The 13726-nt window shown below is 43.6% G+C and overlaps 1 protein-coding gene across 2 annotated transcripts in view; it reads right to left on the bottom strand.

The window, feature by feature from the left end:
- hsdl2 (hydroxysteroid dehydrogenase like 2) overlaps window positions 1-13726 on the bottom strand; it is a 108451-nt gene that overhangs the window by 21285 nt on the left and 73440 nt on the right. For both annotated transcript variants that reach the window (XM_067983591.1, XM_067983592.1), the window contains exons 5-6: window positions 3371-3474; window positions 2665-2763 (exon numbers count right to left, since the gene is read on the bottom strand). In XM_067983591.1, coding sequence (XP_067839692.1) covers window positions 2665-2763; window positions 3371-3474 — 203 coding nt within the window. The remainder of the gene's footprint in view (window positions 1-2664; window positions 2764-3370; window positions 3475-13726) is intronic.

Here is a 13726-nt window from a genome sequence, read left to right as displayed (position 1 = left end):
TGATTAGTTGTGATCTGCAAAGTGTGACATCTGGAGTGTGACAGACACTTATAAATCTTTTATATAAAAAGCAGACAGACAGCCAAATTCTGTCTATTGAAAAAAAATTAATTCTTGGGATGTGGGCGTTGCTGGCAAAGCTGGCATTTATTGCCCATCCCTAGTTGCCCCTTGAGAATGTGGTGGTGAGCTGCCTTCTTGAACCACTGCAGTCCTTGTGAAGGTACTCCCAACAGTGCTGTTCGGGAGGGAGTTCCCGGATTTTGACCCAGTAACGATGAAGGAACGGCCAATATATGTTCAAGTCAGGATGGTGTGTGACTTGGAGGGGAATGTTCAGGTGGTGTTGTTCCCATGTACCTGCTGACCTCGTCCTTGCAGGTGGTAGAGGTCGCGGGTTTGGGAGGTGCTGTCAAAGAAGCCTTGGCGAGTTGCTGCAGTGCATCCTGTAGATAGTACACACTGCAGCCACGGTGCGCTGGTGGTGGAGGGAGTTGACTGTTTTGTCCTGGATGGCGTTGAGCTTCTTCAGTGTTGCTGCAGCTGCCCCCATCCAGGCAAGTGGAGAGTATTCCATCACACTCCTGACTTGTGCCTTGCAGGTGGTAGAGAGGCTTTGGGGAGACACAGTGGAATGTTCCTTACTACTTATAAAAAGTATTCAAGGAGGATTAACTTTTACAATTTGTATGAAGCTTCTAAAAATAAAACAGCACGAATCTACATTCAGGTCTCAAGGGTGATGATCCTGAATGACACGAACCCACACATCTGTCTGCATGATTACCGTAACTCTTTTTAAATCAATACAGTGTGATTTATGCGACATATGGAATCGATAGAACATTTTCAAAATCAAACACACCTTAACAGAGGCCATCCAAAATAAATATTAACAATGCAATTAGTAATGATACTAAGTTCTGTTTCACTCAGTTTTAAATAAATTCCCTCACATGTAACAGTGATGACATTGCAATAGTCTCTCACATTTTACAACCGATATCAGGTTGACTCCACTTTTACCTCTCGCTACAAATTTCCTGCTCGCTGCTACTTCTGCAATATAGAAACTCTTTCAGAGCCACAGCCCTTTTGAGAGTCCTAACGTGTGGTGCTATGAATAGCAGCTCCCAGGTTTACACACACAATCCCCCGCAGGTATACTAAGTCGCTGCTAAGATCTGGAGGAGTGGGGCATCAATGGGCCAATGTGGAATAAAGGTACCACTCATTAATAACAGCCCATCTTTGTCATTCCCAAACCACCGTTGAGAAGACTTGCACAATTCACTGCCTCATTTCAAATAAATGTGGAGTGTTCATTTTAATGGCACTTATTCATCTGATGCAGGCTATGTTCTTTCACATTCAGAATAATGGTTTGGATCAACTGGGGAAAGTTGACCATTGCACTGCGGAATTCCTCTGGACACGTTCTAAAGGGGCACGTTTTTGAATCCCTTTTTCAGTCCACCTACTAGGGAAACTGGTGCTGAGGTTTCATTTCAATCACCAGTAAGACCTCTCTTCAGTGTGACAAGGTGAATGAATTCTGAGTCCAGGTACCTACATTACATAGAATTAACAGCACAGAAACAGGCCACTCGGCCCAACTGGTCCAGGCTGGTGTTTATGCTCCACAAGAGCCTCCTCCCACCCTACTTCATCTCACCCTATCAGCATATCCTTACATTCCTTTCTCCCTCATGTACTTATCTAACTTCTCCTTAAAGGCATCTATGTTATTCACCTCAACTACTCCTTGTAGCAAGTTCCACATTCTAACCACTCTCTGGGTAAAGAAGTTTCTCCTGAATTCCCCCTTGGATTTATTAGTGACTATCTTATATTTATGACCTCTAGTTTTGGGCTCCCCCACAAGTGGAAACATCTTCTCTAAGTCTACCCTATCAAACCCTTTCATAAATTTATAGCCCTCCATTAGGTCACCCCTCAGCCTTCTATTTTCTAGAGAAAAGAGCCCCAGCCTGTTTAGTCTTTCCTGTTAATTATAATCTCTCATCCTTGTAAATCTTTTTTGCACCTTCTCCAGTGCCTCCATATCCTTCTTGTAATATGGAGACCAGAACCATGCAGAGTACTCAAAGTGTGGTTTAACCATTGTTTTTAATGCTTGATTCAATTTGTTTCACATCCAGTTGTTAATCAGTCCTTTGAGAAACCAGGTCTACCATCAGGTCTATTTTATGAAATGAACTACAGCCTTTTCAGCATCAAAGCTGATATGAGGTAATTCTGCACAGCGAGCTTGGGTTGGAGATATGGTGACAACAGTGTGTTGGAGCTAAGGAAGGGGAAACTGTCCAACGTTCCCACTCCCAACTGATATCCAGTGGCCTCTGTGGGAAGTGTGGCTAACAGATCAGGTCAGGAGCAGGCTCGACTGTGATAACCCCTGTAATTGAACAGCCTGCCAATATTCCTAGATTGTAGATGAAGAATGGGCACTCAGGGGAGGTACTGGACAGCACCTGGCACACCATGGAACTCTATCCCAGCAACCAGTCAACACCTCCAGGAGGGGAAAAGAAGAAAATAGCTTAAAAAAAAGACAGCATCTAAATAGCCTACTATCACCGGGTACAGAAAATAATACATTGTCTGGGGGAAAAAAAAAAATCAAAATCAAAGTAATCTTACCAGTTTTTGGCCATAAAGCGTTAACTGCAATTTCTCCTTTGAATTCCTCAGCCATACCCAGGACACACATCGACATCCCATATTTAGCAATGGTGTATGCTGAGAGAGTGAGAGAGAACTTTACATCATTTGCACTTTAATCAGCCCCTATATACTTGGGGCAGAAGATAAGCAAACTGTCTGTAGCATTGTTGAGAACTTCCTCCAGTATTATTTCTATATGCAACTAAAGATTCTTAGAATCATACCAGCATAGAAGGAGGCCATTCGGCCCATCGTGCCTGCTCTTTGAAAGAGCTGTCCAATTAGTCGAACTCCCCGCTGCTCTTTCCCCACAGCCCTGCAAATTTTCTCCCCTTCAAGTTTTTATCCAATTCCCTTTTAAAAGTTACTATTGAATCTGCTTCCACCGCCCTTTCGGGCAGCGCATTCCAGATCATAACCACTCGCTGCGTTAAAAAAAAAATTCTTCTCATCTCCTCCCGTCTCCCGTGGCTTTTTTTGCCAATTATTTCAAATCTGTGTCCTCTGGTTACCGACCCTCCTGCCACCGGAAACAGTTTCTCCTTATTTACTCTATCAAAACCCATCATAATTTTGAACGCCTCTATTAAATCTCCCCTTAACCTTCTCTGCTCTCAGGAGAACAACCCCAGCCTCTCCACGAGGAATACAGCAATAGGGTATAAATGCTGCCCTTGCTCACCACAGTGGTTCTTGAACCAGATCGGATTCATGTTGAGCGGAGGACTCAGGTTCAGAATGTGGCCGTTTTTACTCTTCTTCAAGTAAGGAATACACAACTTTGACCTGAAACAAGAGAGAAATGAAGTGACATACGACGCAAAAATAAAACAAAATCATCTAATTTAAACTAACATGCTGGCCTGTCAAAAGTTTTACACATACAAAAGCTCAGCTTTTAAAGTAATAATAATTACCCCCTTTTTTTTGACAAAAAATTATTTCTACAGACAATATTCATGAGCCAAATCAGAGCATCCTGCCCATGCTTTTTTTTTACTGCAATTTATACAGTGCCTTTCACGACCTCAGGATGTCCCAAAGAGCTTTACAGCCAACGAAGTATTTTTGAAGTGTAGTCACTGTTGTAATGTAGGAAACGCAACAGCAAACGTTTTAGATTACTAAACAGACTTGAGGACAAAACGTTCTACAAATTGGGTTCCCATAACCCCCATCATACCCCAGAAACAAATCCTCTCTTCCCTAGGATCTTTCAATTTCGCAAAAATTACGAATCATATGAATTTGTGGGACAAACATTAAGGAGATAAACGTTGAAACAAACCAGCACCAATCAAGCAGAAGGATGTCGATGTAGGTAAACTTGGAATTTTTCATCATGTTTCCAGTCCACTCCCATTGAGGCAACGATCACTACTATCTCTTTATAAGGAGGACCAATTAACTATCCACGGAAGGAAGGTCGAACCAAACTAATACCTCAGCAATTGAAGAAAAAAAGCAACAATTTGAAGGTAAAGTGATCATTTACGTTACAGTTGTTAAATCAGGCATTACAAAACAATGAGCGTCATGTGGTGCCCATCAGTTGGGGGAGCTTCAGTGTGAATTAACAGATATCAAAGACAGCATTCCAAGGACATCCAGGTGAAGAGTTAAAGTAAAGCGGATCGGAAAAAATATGTACACGACGAATGGAGTGCAGCCAAGGGAAAGTGTTTGGGTGTGATTGCTGGTTATTCACTGGAAGTTTCCAATCAATGCAAAACTAAGGGCACTTGGTTACATCAAAACAAGTGTTTATAGATCACTGGATCTATAAATTGGATTATTAAATGCACTACTGATCATCCAGCTTTCAGAGGGACTTTGATGCATTGGAGAGGATTCAGAAAAGATTGACCAAAGGTTACATAGAATTTACAACATAGAAACAGGCCATTCGGCCCAACTGGTCTATGCCGGCATTTATGCTCCACACGATCTCCTCCCACACTACTTCATCTCACCCCATCAGCATATAACCTTCCATTCCTTTCTCCCTCATGTGTTTATCTAACTTCCTTTAAATGCATCTAAGCTTGTCGCCTCAACCACTCCTTGTGTTAGCAAGTCCCACATTCTAACCACTCTCTGGGGAAAGAAGTTTCTCCTGAATTGGGGCTCCAAGTTACAAACTGAACGTGTTTTCACTTTCAATCAGTAGTGAAAACTTTTAAATTCAAGAAACTTTACTTTTTAGACTAAAAGTGGTTTCAAAATTACATTTTTTTAAATTAAAAGTCAGTCAGTTCCACTATCAAGGTTTCTCTCTTGACTGATTAAAAAAAGAAAGCAAATTAAATTTTAAAATTCCCCTTCCACTGTACTTCAAGAAATAATCAGTGAGTACGCATTTAAATATTCCTTCCTATAGGTATAATCGTAGAAAAAATGAAGAGGAACTGTTCTTTTCTCCAACTGGCCAACAAAAAAAAATGTCACATATCAGTAAGGGTTGAAGTGTTTTTGCAATGATGTATTTAATAAAATGTTTTTAACAAGTTTGGTGTGACTATTTTTAATTAAGTTCCAAGTACCCTCAGCAATAATTGGCTCATGTCATTACAGTAAATATCTTTATCTGTGGTGGCAGCAGTTAATTAACACAGGGCTTGTTCATCTGCCCCTGGGTATTATTGTTTCGCTTGCCTCATTATGGGTTACTTTCTGTCACGCCTGTAATTGATCATTGTTTCAAACACCAGGAGTTCCAAAAATGATGCTGACTGGATTGCTAATTTTTTCTGTCGTTAACTTGGACCTTGAAAAGCAGCAGCAAACTGTCAAACTTCAAGGACAACAGAAGGAAGAAAAAAAGCTTGCATTTATAGAGTGTCTTTCACGTCCTTGGGACGTCCCAAAGTGCTCCACAGCCAATGAAGTCCAACAGCTGTGAACTCGAACAACAAGATCACCAGCAAAGCGGAAATCAGAGTTATGAGGAACTTTGCAGAGAACATTTGGTGGAACCTGTCTTCAGTCAATCTTCTACTTTGATGTCTTTCCTCATCAAGGAAAAAATAAGTCATGTAAAGAAAGACACTGAAGGCAATTTGACTTTTATACAAAAGCACAGTATTACACAGTATTTACAGCACAGAGACAGGCCATTCGGCCCAACTGGTCTGTGCTGGTGTTTATGCTCCACATGAGCCTCCTCCCTCCCTACTTCGTCTCACCCTATCAGCATATCCTTCTCCACCTTTCTTCCTCATGTACTCATCTAGCTTCCCCTTAAACGTATCGATGCTATTCACCTCAACTATTCCATGTGGTGGTGAGTTCCACATTCTAACCACTCTAATGTAAAAGAATTAAAACATTAGATTCAGAGAAATGAAAAACAAGCAGCTTCTTCAAGTTTTACATTAACGTACCCTTCAAATTTAACATCTATGCAAAGCAGTTTTTGGGTTTACACGGCACTAAGCTTGTAAATTTAAAGCAAGGCAGTGAGGCCTCCTCCTCCAGGGAGTCTCACCTCAAGTGTCAGGTCAGGCTCTGACTCCACTTTCAAGCTGCATTCACACTATAGTTGCAGCATCAGTGCAAAGTGAAACCACTGTAGTGTAAATGCACACCCTCAGACATATTCATTAGCCGAATGCAGCAGTCTCATGTTTCAAAACTGCCCATTCATTTGTTCCATCACGAGTCTGAAGTCCTAAACAATCACATCACACTTGTTTATTTTGTCCGGACGACCATTTTGTGAATGACGGCAGACATTTTGTGAAAGTGCTGCCCTCACTGGCCAATTATAAGAATACTGAGCATTTTGGTTGTGGGTTCAGTGACTGGGAAACAGAAATTGCTATTTTAGTGAACAACTTGCATTTATACAGCACCTTTAACGTAACAAAACATCCCAGGGCACTACACAGCAGCGTTCAGACAAAATTTGACACCGAGCCACATAAGGAGATATTAGGACAGGGGAAGTGGTAGGTTTTAAGGAGTGTCGTAAAGTAGGAGTGCACGGGAGAGAGGCGGAAAGGCTTAGGGAGGGAATTCCAGGGCTTAGGGCCAAGACAGCTGAAGGCACGGCCGCCAATGGTGGAGCGATTAAAATCGGGAACGCGCGAGAGGCCAGAATTGGAGGAGCGCAGAGAGTAGGGCTGGAGGAGGTTACAGAGATAGGGAGGGGCAAGGCCATGGAGGGAATTGAAAACAAGATGAGAATTTTAAAATCGAGACGTTGCTGGACTGGTAGCCAATGTAGGTCAGCGAGCAGGTCAGCAGGGTGATAGGTGAACAGTACGGGCAGCAGAGTTTTGGATGAGTTCGAGTTTATGGAGGGTGGAAGATGGGAGGCCGGCCAGGAGAGCATTGGACTAGTCAAGTCTAGCGGTAACAAAGGGATGGATGAGGGTTTCGGCAACAGATGAGCTGAGGCAGGGGTGGAGACGGGCGACGTTATGGAGGTGGAAACAGGCGGTCTTGGTGATGGAGTGAATATGTGGTCAGAAGTTCAGCTCAGTGAAGTCAAAAACAATATTTGGCTATGTTATTGGCCAATGGTTTGGAACAAAAATATGAAAATCAAGATGTAATGGCGTATTTCCAAAACAGTATGATCATCCTTGTTTTCAAATCCCTCCATGGCCTCACCCCTCCCTATCTCTATAACCACCTCCAGTCCTACAGCCCTCCAAGATCTCCGCGTTCCTCCAATTCTGGCCTCTTGTGGATCCCCGACTTTCATCATTGCACCACTGGTGGTCGTACCTTCAGCTGCCTAAACCCTAAGCTCCGGAATTCCTTCCCTTAACCTTTCTACTTCTCTCTCCTCCTTTAAGACGCTCCTTAAAACCGACCTCTTTGACCAAGCGTTTGGTCACGTCTTAATATCTCCTTAGGTGGCCCGGTGTCAAATTTTGTTTGATAATCACTCTTGTGAAACGCCTTGGGACTTTTTACTACATTAAAGGTGCTATATAAATACATGTTGTTGATGTATCAATTGGAAAACTTGGTCCTTGCAGATTTCATATGGTGTTTTTGTGACCCAGGCCACTAGAGGGAGCATTGTACTACATTATTCTTCATATTTGTAGATTTGTTTGCACACACTCAGACTATATGCGCCTCGTGACGCTCCTGTCATTCCCAGGAGTCTTGCACAGTTTCAGGAGGGGCCGCCCAGTCATTGTAAAAGTGAATAAGTAAAGCGGAAAAAGTTCATTTTTTTCAAAATGGTGGTTTTGAGCGTCTCACAGTCCACCTATGCAAGTGCAAATAGAAAATGGACCCATTTCATGCAAACATTGACTTTTTTTTAATACATAAAAGTCCCACCCGGTTTTGGACTGGAGAAAAGGATGGTCATCATCAAAGGAGTTTGCTGCTTCATCCCCTCCAGAATCCATCTTCTCGCATGGGCTCCGCGATTTCCTGGAACCCAACCTACAATCTCTCAGAATTTATAATGGGTCCACAGTTTTAACAGAGGCACTGACCTTTTGTTATGGAAGCTGCAATAAGGCTGCCTTCCAATGCCTCTCCTTTGCTTCCTTTGATTTTGGGAGCAACGGCTAAATCCCAGCTCCGGCAACAAAAAAGCCGGGCATGTAGCAGAGAGCAGCTCTGCCAGAGTACGAGAGATAGCCCTCTTCCCCAGTTGCTGCTTTGCTCCCAAAAAGGTTTACAGATATATGTACTCCCCAGATTGCTACAGTCGCACAGAGCCTTGGCCAGACCCCCTCTGGAGGTACTGTGTACAGTTTTGGGCACCGGGAAGAATATATTGGCCCTTGGAAAGGAGGTGCAGCGCAGATTCACCAGAATGATGCCTGGACTAAAAGGGTTAAATTAAGAGGGCAGGTTGTATAAGCTTGGCTTGTATTCCCTCGAGTTTAGAAGGTTGAAGGGTATTCTAATCGAGGTGTGTAAAATGATAAAGGAATTCAATAGGGTAGACAGAAAATTGATTTCCTCCGGAGTGAAATCAGTGAATACTTTTTCACGTAAAGGGCAGTGGGAATTGGGAACCCGCTCCCTCAAAAGGCTCTGGATTGCTGGGGGCCAAATGAAATTTTCAAGACTGCATTCGACAGATTTTTGTTAGGTAAGGGTATCAAGAGTTAGGGCGAGAAAGTGGGTAAATGGAGCTGAGGTACAGATCAGCCACGACCTAAAAGAATGGTGGAACAGGCTGACAGAGCTGAAATGGGAGAAGGAGAAAGAGAAAGAGAGAGAGACAGACAAAGGGGGAAAGAGAAAGAGAAGGGGGAGACAAAGGGGTGAAGAGAGAGAGTAAAAGGAGAGAGAGAAAAAAGTTGTCAGAGGAAAAAAAGAGATTAATAAGAAAAAAAAAAGAGAACACAAACACAAGTAGGAATAGTCCCAGAATGCAAAAGTAACAGAATTAGTACTGTAGTTATAGACAAGTCCAATATGCCTGGTCTGAAGGACTAGCAAGTCTGAAGGTCACTTGGGAGGGCTTGGAGGCGGAGATCATAAGCACTTCAAAGTAGGCCAAAAACCAACCTGATCATCCAACCTTTAAACTATTAAATATAGAGACCTTAGAGGGGACAGGGAAGCATAAACCCTCAAGTAATCCCTGAGCACTGGGTTCTCCGGTGACCGCAATGGAATGGCAATTCTCTAAACTGAAGCAAGCAGTCCGCTCAAATAGCCAATTGTGCACAGATGTTATGAATTTGGAGATGCAGTAACAATTTGCATTCAATCACCAGAGGTCAGTAAAGATTTGCCTTGCAGCCGCTGCAACAATAAGAGGCTCTGCGTCCAAAGAGCATTTCAAATGCTTTTGTGAAATTTGGAGTGGGCTGACTAAGCTTTCTTAACAGGAAAACATGTACTTGAAGGGGACAGGATGAGGGTTTTTTTTTTGGGGTGCTAAAGAAACAGCATCTTCAAGGAGGAGGAGCCCATTTTTAATGCTAGGAGATCGCAGGGGGATTTCTAGACATCAACGTGGACAAACCCCCTACATCCAATGTTACGAACAGCATTCCTGTAGGGGTGCTCGTTCAGTTACCGCTTGATCGCTCAGTACATAGTCAAGTGGTGATTTATGATGAGGAATCAAACTAAAACCAGTGACCTCCATCACCTAGGTGGTCAAGGGCAGCAGGCGTGTGGGAACCTCCAAATTTCCCTCCGAGTCACACACCATCCCGACTTGGAAATATATCGCCGTTCCTTCATCGTCACTGGGTCAAAATCCTGAACTCCCTTCCGAACAGCACTGTGGGAGAACCTTCACCACACGGACTGCAGCGGTTCAAGAAGGCGGCTCACCACCACCTTCTCAAGGGGCAATGAGGGATGGGAAATAAATAGCTGCCTTGCCAGCGACGCCCACATCCCAAGAATGAATAAAAAGCACGTCTTTTACTGTCAGTTGGTTTGTCCTTTTATCTAACTTAAAATCTGTCCGGGCAAGTTGCTCGCTACGGCCAAACTTAAAAATAAGGGAGTTAGGAGTAAGAAAGAAAGTGACGGGGAACCTGTGTCAAAAATAGAGGTGGGAACATTGCCAGGGAAAGCCACTGAAACTGACAAGTCGAATGGGTTCAATAGAAAATTAGATGAGGTTAGATTAGATTAGTGGCTGAAGAGGCTAATTCTCAAGGGACAATCCTCCTGACAGACGTGCAGGTGTAAATCACAGGGTCAGGTGATGATTCTCGCACAAAATTAACTCAAGATCTGATGCTCTTTCCTCTTTGCTCTCTTCTCTTTCCTGTCTCTCAGCCAATCTCTCTTTAGCCTCATTGGCTCCCTGATGCAGTGCATCTAGAGTGGCCTGTGGCCCCCATCGGCTAATATTGTTAACGGTTCCCTCTCGAGTACTGACCCCCCCCTCCTTCAAATCTGCCGTCATCATCCCCTTCTTAAAAAAACCCATCCTTAACCTCTCTGTCCTCGCAAACCATTGCCCCAAGTCCCTTTCCTCTCCAAAGTACGAGACCCTGGGCTCTGGAATTCCCTCCCTAAACCTCACCACCTCTCTCTCCTCCTTTACGACGCTCCTTAAAACCTACCTCTTCGACTGAGCCTTTGGTCACCTGTCCTAATATCTCCTTACGTGGCTTGGTACAAAATTTTATCTGATAACCCTCCTGTGAAGTGCCTTGGGATGTGTTACGACGTTAAAGGTGCAATATAATTGCAAGTTGTTGTTGTTAGCGCCATCTTCCCAGCTTGTGGTGTCGTTGTTTAAGGTTTCCGAGTATCTCCTGCAAACGTCTTTGAACGTTTGTTATCCAAGGACTTACTTGCAGGAGCGGTGTTGTAAGAGTGAGTCCCGCAGCTACGCTCAACCTCATCCTACATACGCAATAGAATATATTAATCACACCAGTACAAAGTTGGGGTTTCTTGTGTTTTCCCGTTTGAAAAGTCCCATTTAGCTCTCCCCAATCCAATGTGCTTAAATGAACAAAGTTGCAGACGGCATAGAACTGCAATACTGATCTAGTATGATAAAGTGAGTACATCTTGCATTAACTATTTGTCTTTAAATATCGAGTGCGGATGACTTCACGGAGGGGAAAATTGTTTGGGCATAGTGGCTGCCAATAGTGGAGCAAGGAATGAGAAGCAGGCAATGTCAGAGGTGAGGGCAGCGACACAGCTAGAGAAAACTGCAGAGTGACAGAGGGAAGAGGCCACGGAGACACTTGAAAGTGAGATCAATGATCTTAAACGTTGATTCTCTGAGACGTGGGGAACCAGTGATGTTTGGCAATGACAGGAAGGAGGGCCTTAGTATGGGTGAAAACGTGGGCTGCAGCATTCTGGATGATCTGCAGTTTAAACAACAATGATGTGCATTCACGTAGCGCCTTTAACTTCACGGGAGCATCATCAGACAACAATTGACAGCGAGCCAAAGGAGGAGACATCAGGACAGGTGACCAAGAGCTTGGTCAAAGAGGCAGGTTTTAAGAAGCATCTTAAGGAGAGAGAGGTAAGCGAGGCGGAGAGGTTTCGGGAGGGAATTCCAGAGCTTAGGGCTTGGACAGTTGATGGCATGGAAGCCAATGGAGGGGCGAAGGAAATCAGCGATGTGCAAGAGGCCAGAATTGGTGGAGCGCAGAGATCTCGGAGGGTTGTTGGGCTGGAGGAGGTTACAGAGATAGGGAGGGGCGAGGCCATGGAGGGATTTAAAAACCAGGATGACAATTTTAAATTCGAGGCGGTCCTGGACCGGGAGCCAATGTAGTTCAGTGAGCACAGGGGTGATGGGTGAACGGGACTTGGTGCAAGTTAGGATACGGGCAGCAGAGTTTTGGATGCAGGAAGGCTGGCGAGGGAAGGGTTGGAGAAATCTACCCTTGAGGTGTGCTAAAGGTTCGTATTGGGATTTTAGCAGGAGAGGAACAATTTCTTCACTCGGAGGGCTGTGAATCTTTGGAATTCTCTACCCCAAAAGGGCTGTGGATGCTCAGTCGTTGAGTACATGCAAGACTGAGAATGACAGGTTTTTGGACTTTAAGGGAATCAAGGGATATAGGGATGGGGCGGAAGAGTGGAGTTGAGGTTGAAGATCAGTCTTGATCTTATTGAATGGCGGAGCAGGCTCGAGGGGCCGTATGGCCGACTCCTGCTCCTATTTCTTATGTTCTTATAAGAGAGGCAGAGAAAGGTGATGTTTCAGGAGGTGAAAGAAAGTGATTTTGGTAACAGATTGGACGTGGAAGAGGCCGAGCTCAGGATTGAGCCATATGCAAGCCGAGGAGACAGCTTGAGTTGAGGCCAAGGGCGTTGTGGAAATCCATAAAGAAATGCCTGACCAAATTAACTTTCTAATACACCTAAACCATAAAGCTGAAAAGCATGATGGATAAGTTGACCATATTAGCTGACCAGCTAAATATAATAGAAAGAACGTATGTTTTAGTTCTCACCAAAGACACACAGAAGAGCTATTGTCTGCTTATGAGATAACTGTCTGACTAACAGAAATGAATGACCATATAGCCTGGAGACTGAGTGCAGAACTGATAATAAAGACAGTTTCTTAGGGGAAAGGCACTTTCCCAGGCCTGTGTTCAAAAATCACGAGGCAGTCATGAGGAACCAGAGGGTGGGTTCCCTATTTTGATTGACTAACCACTTGAACCAATAAAGAATGTAAGTGTACGCCCATATTCTACGACAGGTGCGCATAACTGAATTAACTGTATAAAAGTTAACTGTTTCCTCTGTTCAGTGAAGAGGTTATTCTGCCCATTGTGCAGAATATGCTTCCCTTGTATACAAGCTTCTTTTAATAAATTCTTACTTGTCTGAAAATAAGTGTTTGGAGTTAATGCATTGTATATAATAGGTAATTAAGTTTTCGACAGCATGTAAAAAGAAATATTTTTTGTTTGAGGGCACTGTTATTGCCACAATTCACCCTTAATTTCTCTCTCACATCAGGTACCACCTGTGGCTGAGGCAAGTGGACAACAAGCTGCCCAGGTCTTCACCTTGTGGCTCCTCTTCAGCTGGTTACTGGGATATGACCAGGACATGGCCCAGTGACCCTTGACCTAATTTTGTCCCATTGCATCGACAGAGAGATCAAAACTGACCTTCCATGTTCCATGCTTACCCGATTGCTGCTGGAAAACCCTGACTCATAAGTGGGTGGAGTCATAGTACAAAAAAAATGTTAAGATGTCTAAAAATATTAAAAAGACGAATCTAAAGGCCCTATATCTGAACGCACGAAGCATTTGTAATAAGGTGGATGAATTAACTGCGCAAATAGATGTAAACGGATATGATATGCAATTACAGAGACATGGCTGCAGGGTGACCAAGGCTGGGAGCTGAATATCCAGGGGGATTCAATATTTAGGAAGGACAGAGTACTAAAAGAGGTAGCCATTGAAATAGTGGATGCATTAGTTGTCATCTTCCAAAATTCTATAGATTATGGAACAGTGGAGGATGGCAAATGTAGCCCTACTATTTAAAAAAGGAGGGAGAGAAAACAGGGAACTACAGACCGGTTAGCCTAACATCAGTAGTAGGGAAAATGCTAGAGTCTATTATAAAGGATGTG

The sequence above is a fragment of the Heptranchias perlo genome, chromosome 4 (assembly GCF_035084215.1).
Source record: "Heptranchias perlo isolate sHepPer1 chromosome 4, sHepPer1.hap1, whole genome shotgun sequence".
In the NCBI taxonomy this organism is placed as follows: domain Eukaryota; kingdom Metazoa; phylum Chordata; class Chondrichthyes; order Hexanchiformes; family Hexanchidae; genus Heptranchias; species Heptranchias perlo.
This window is presented reverse-complemented; position numbering and strand designations above follow the sequence as displayed.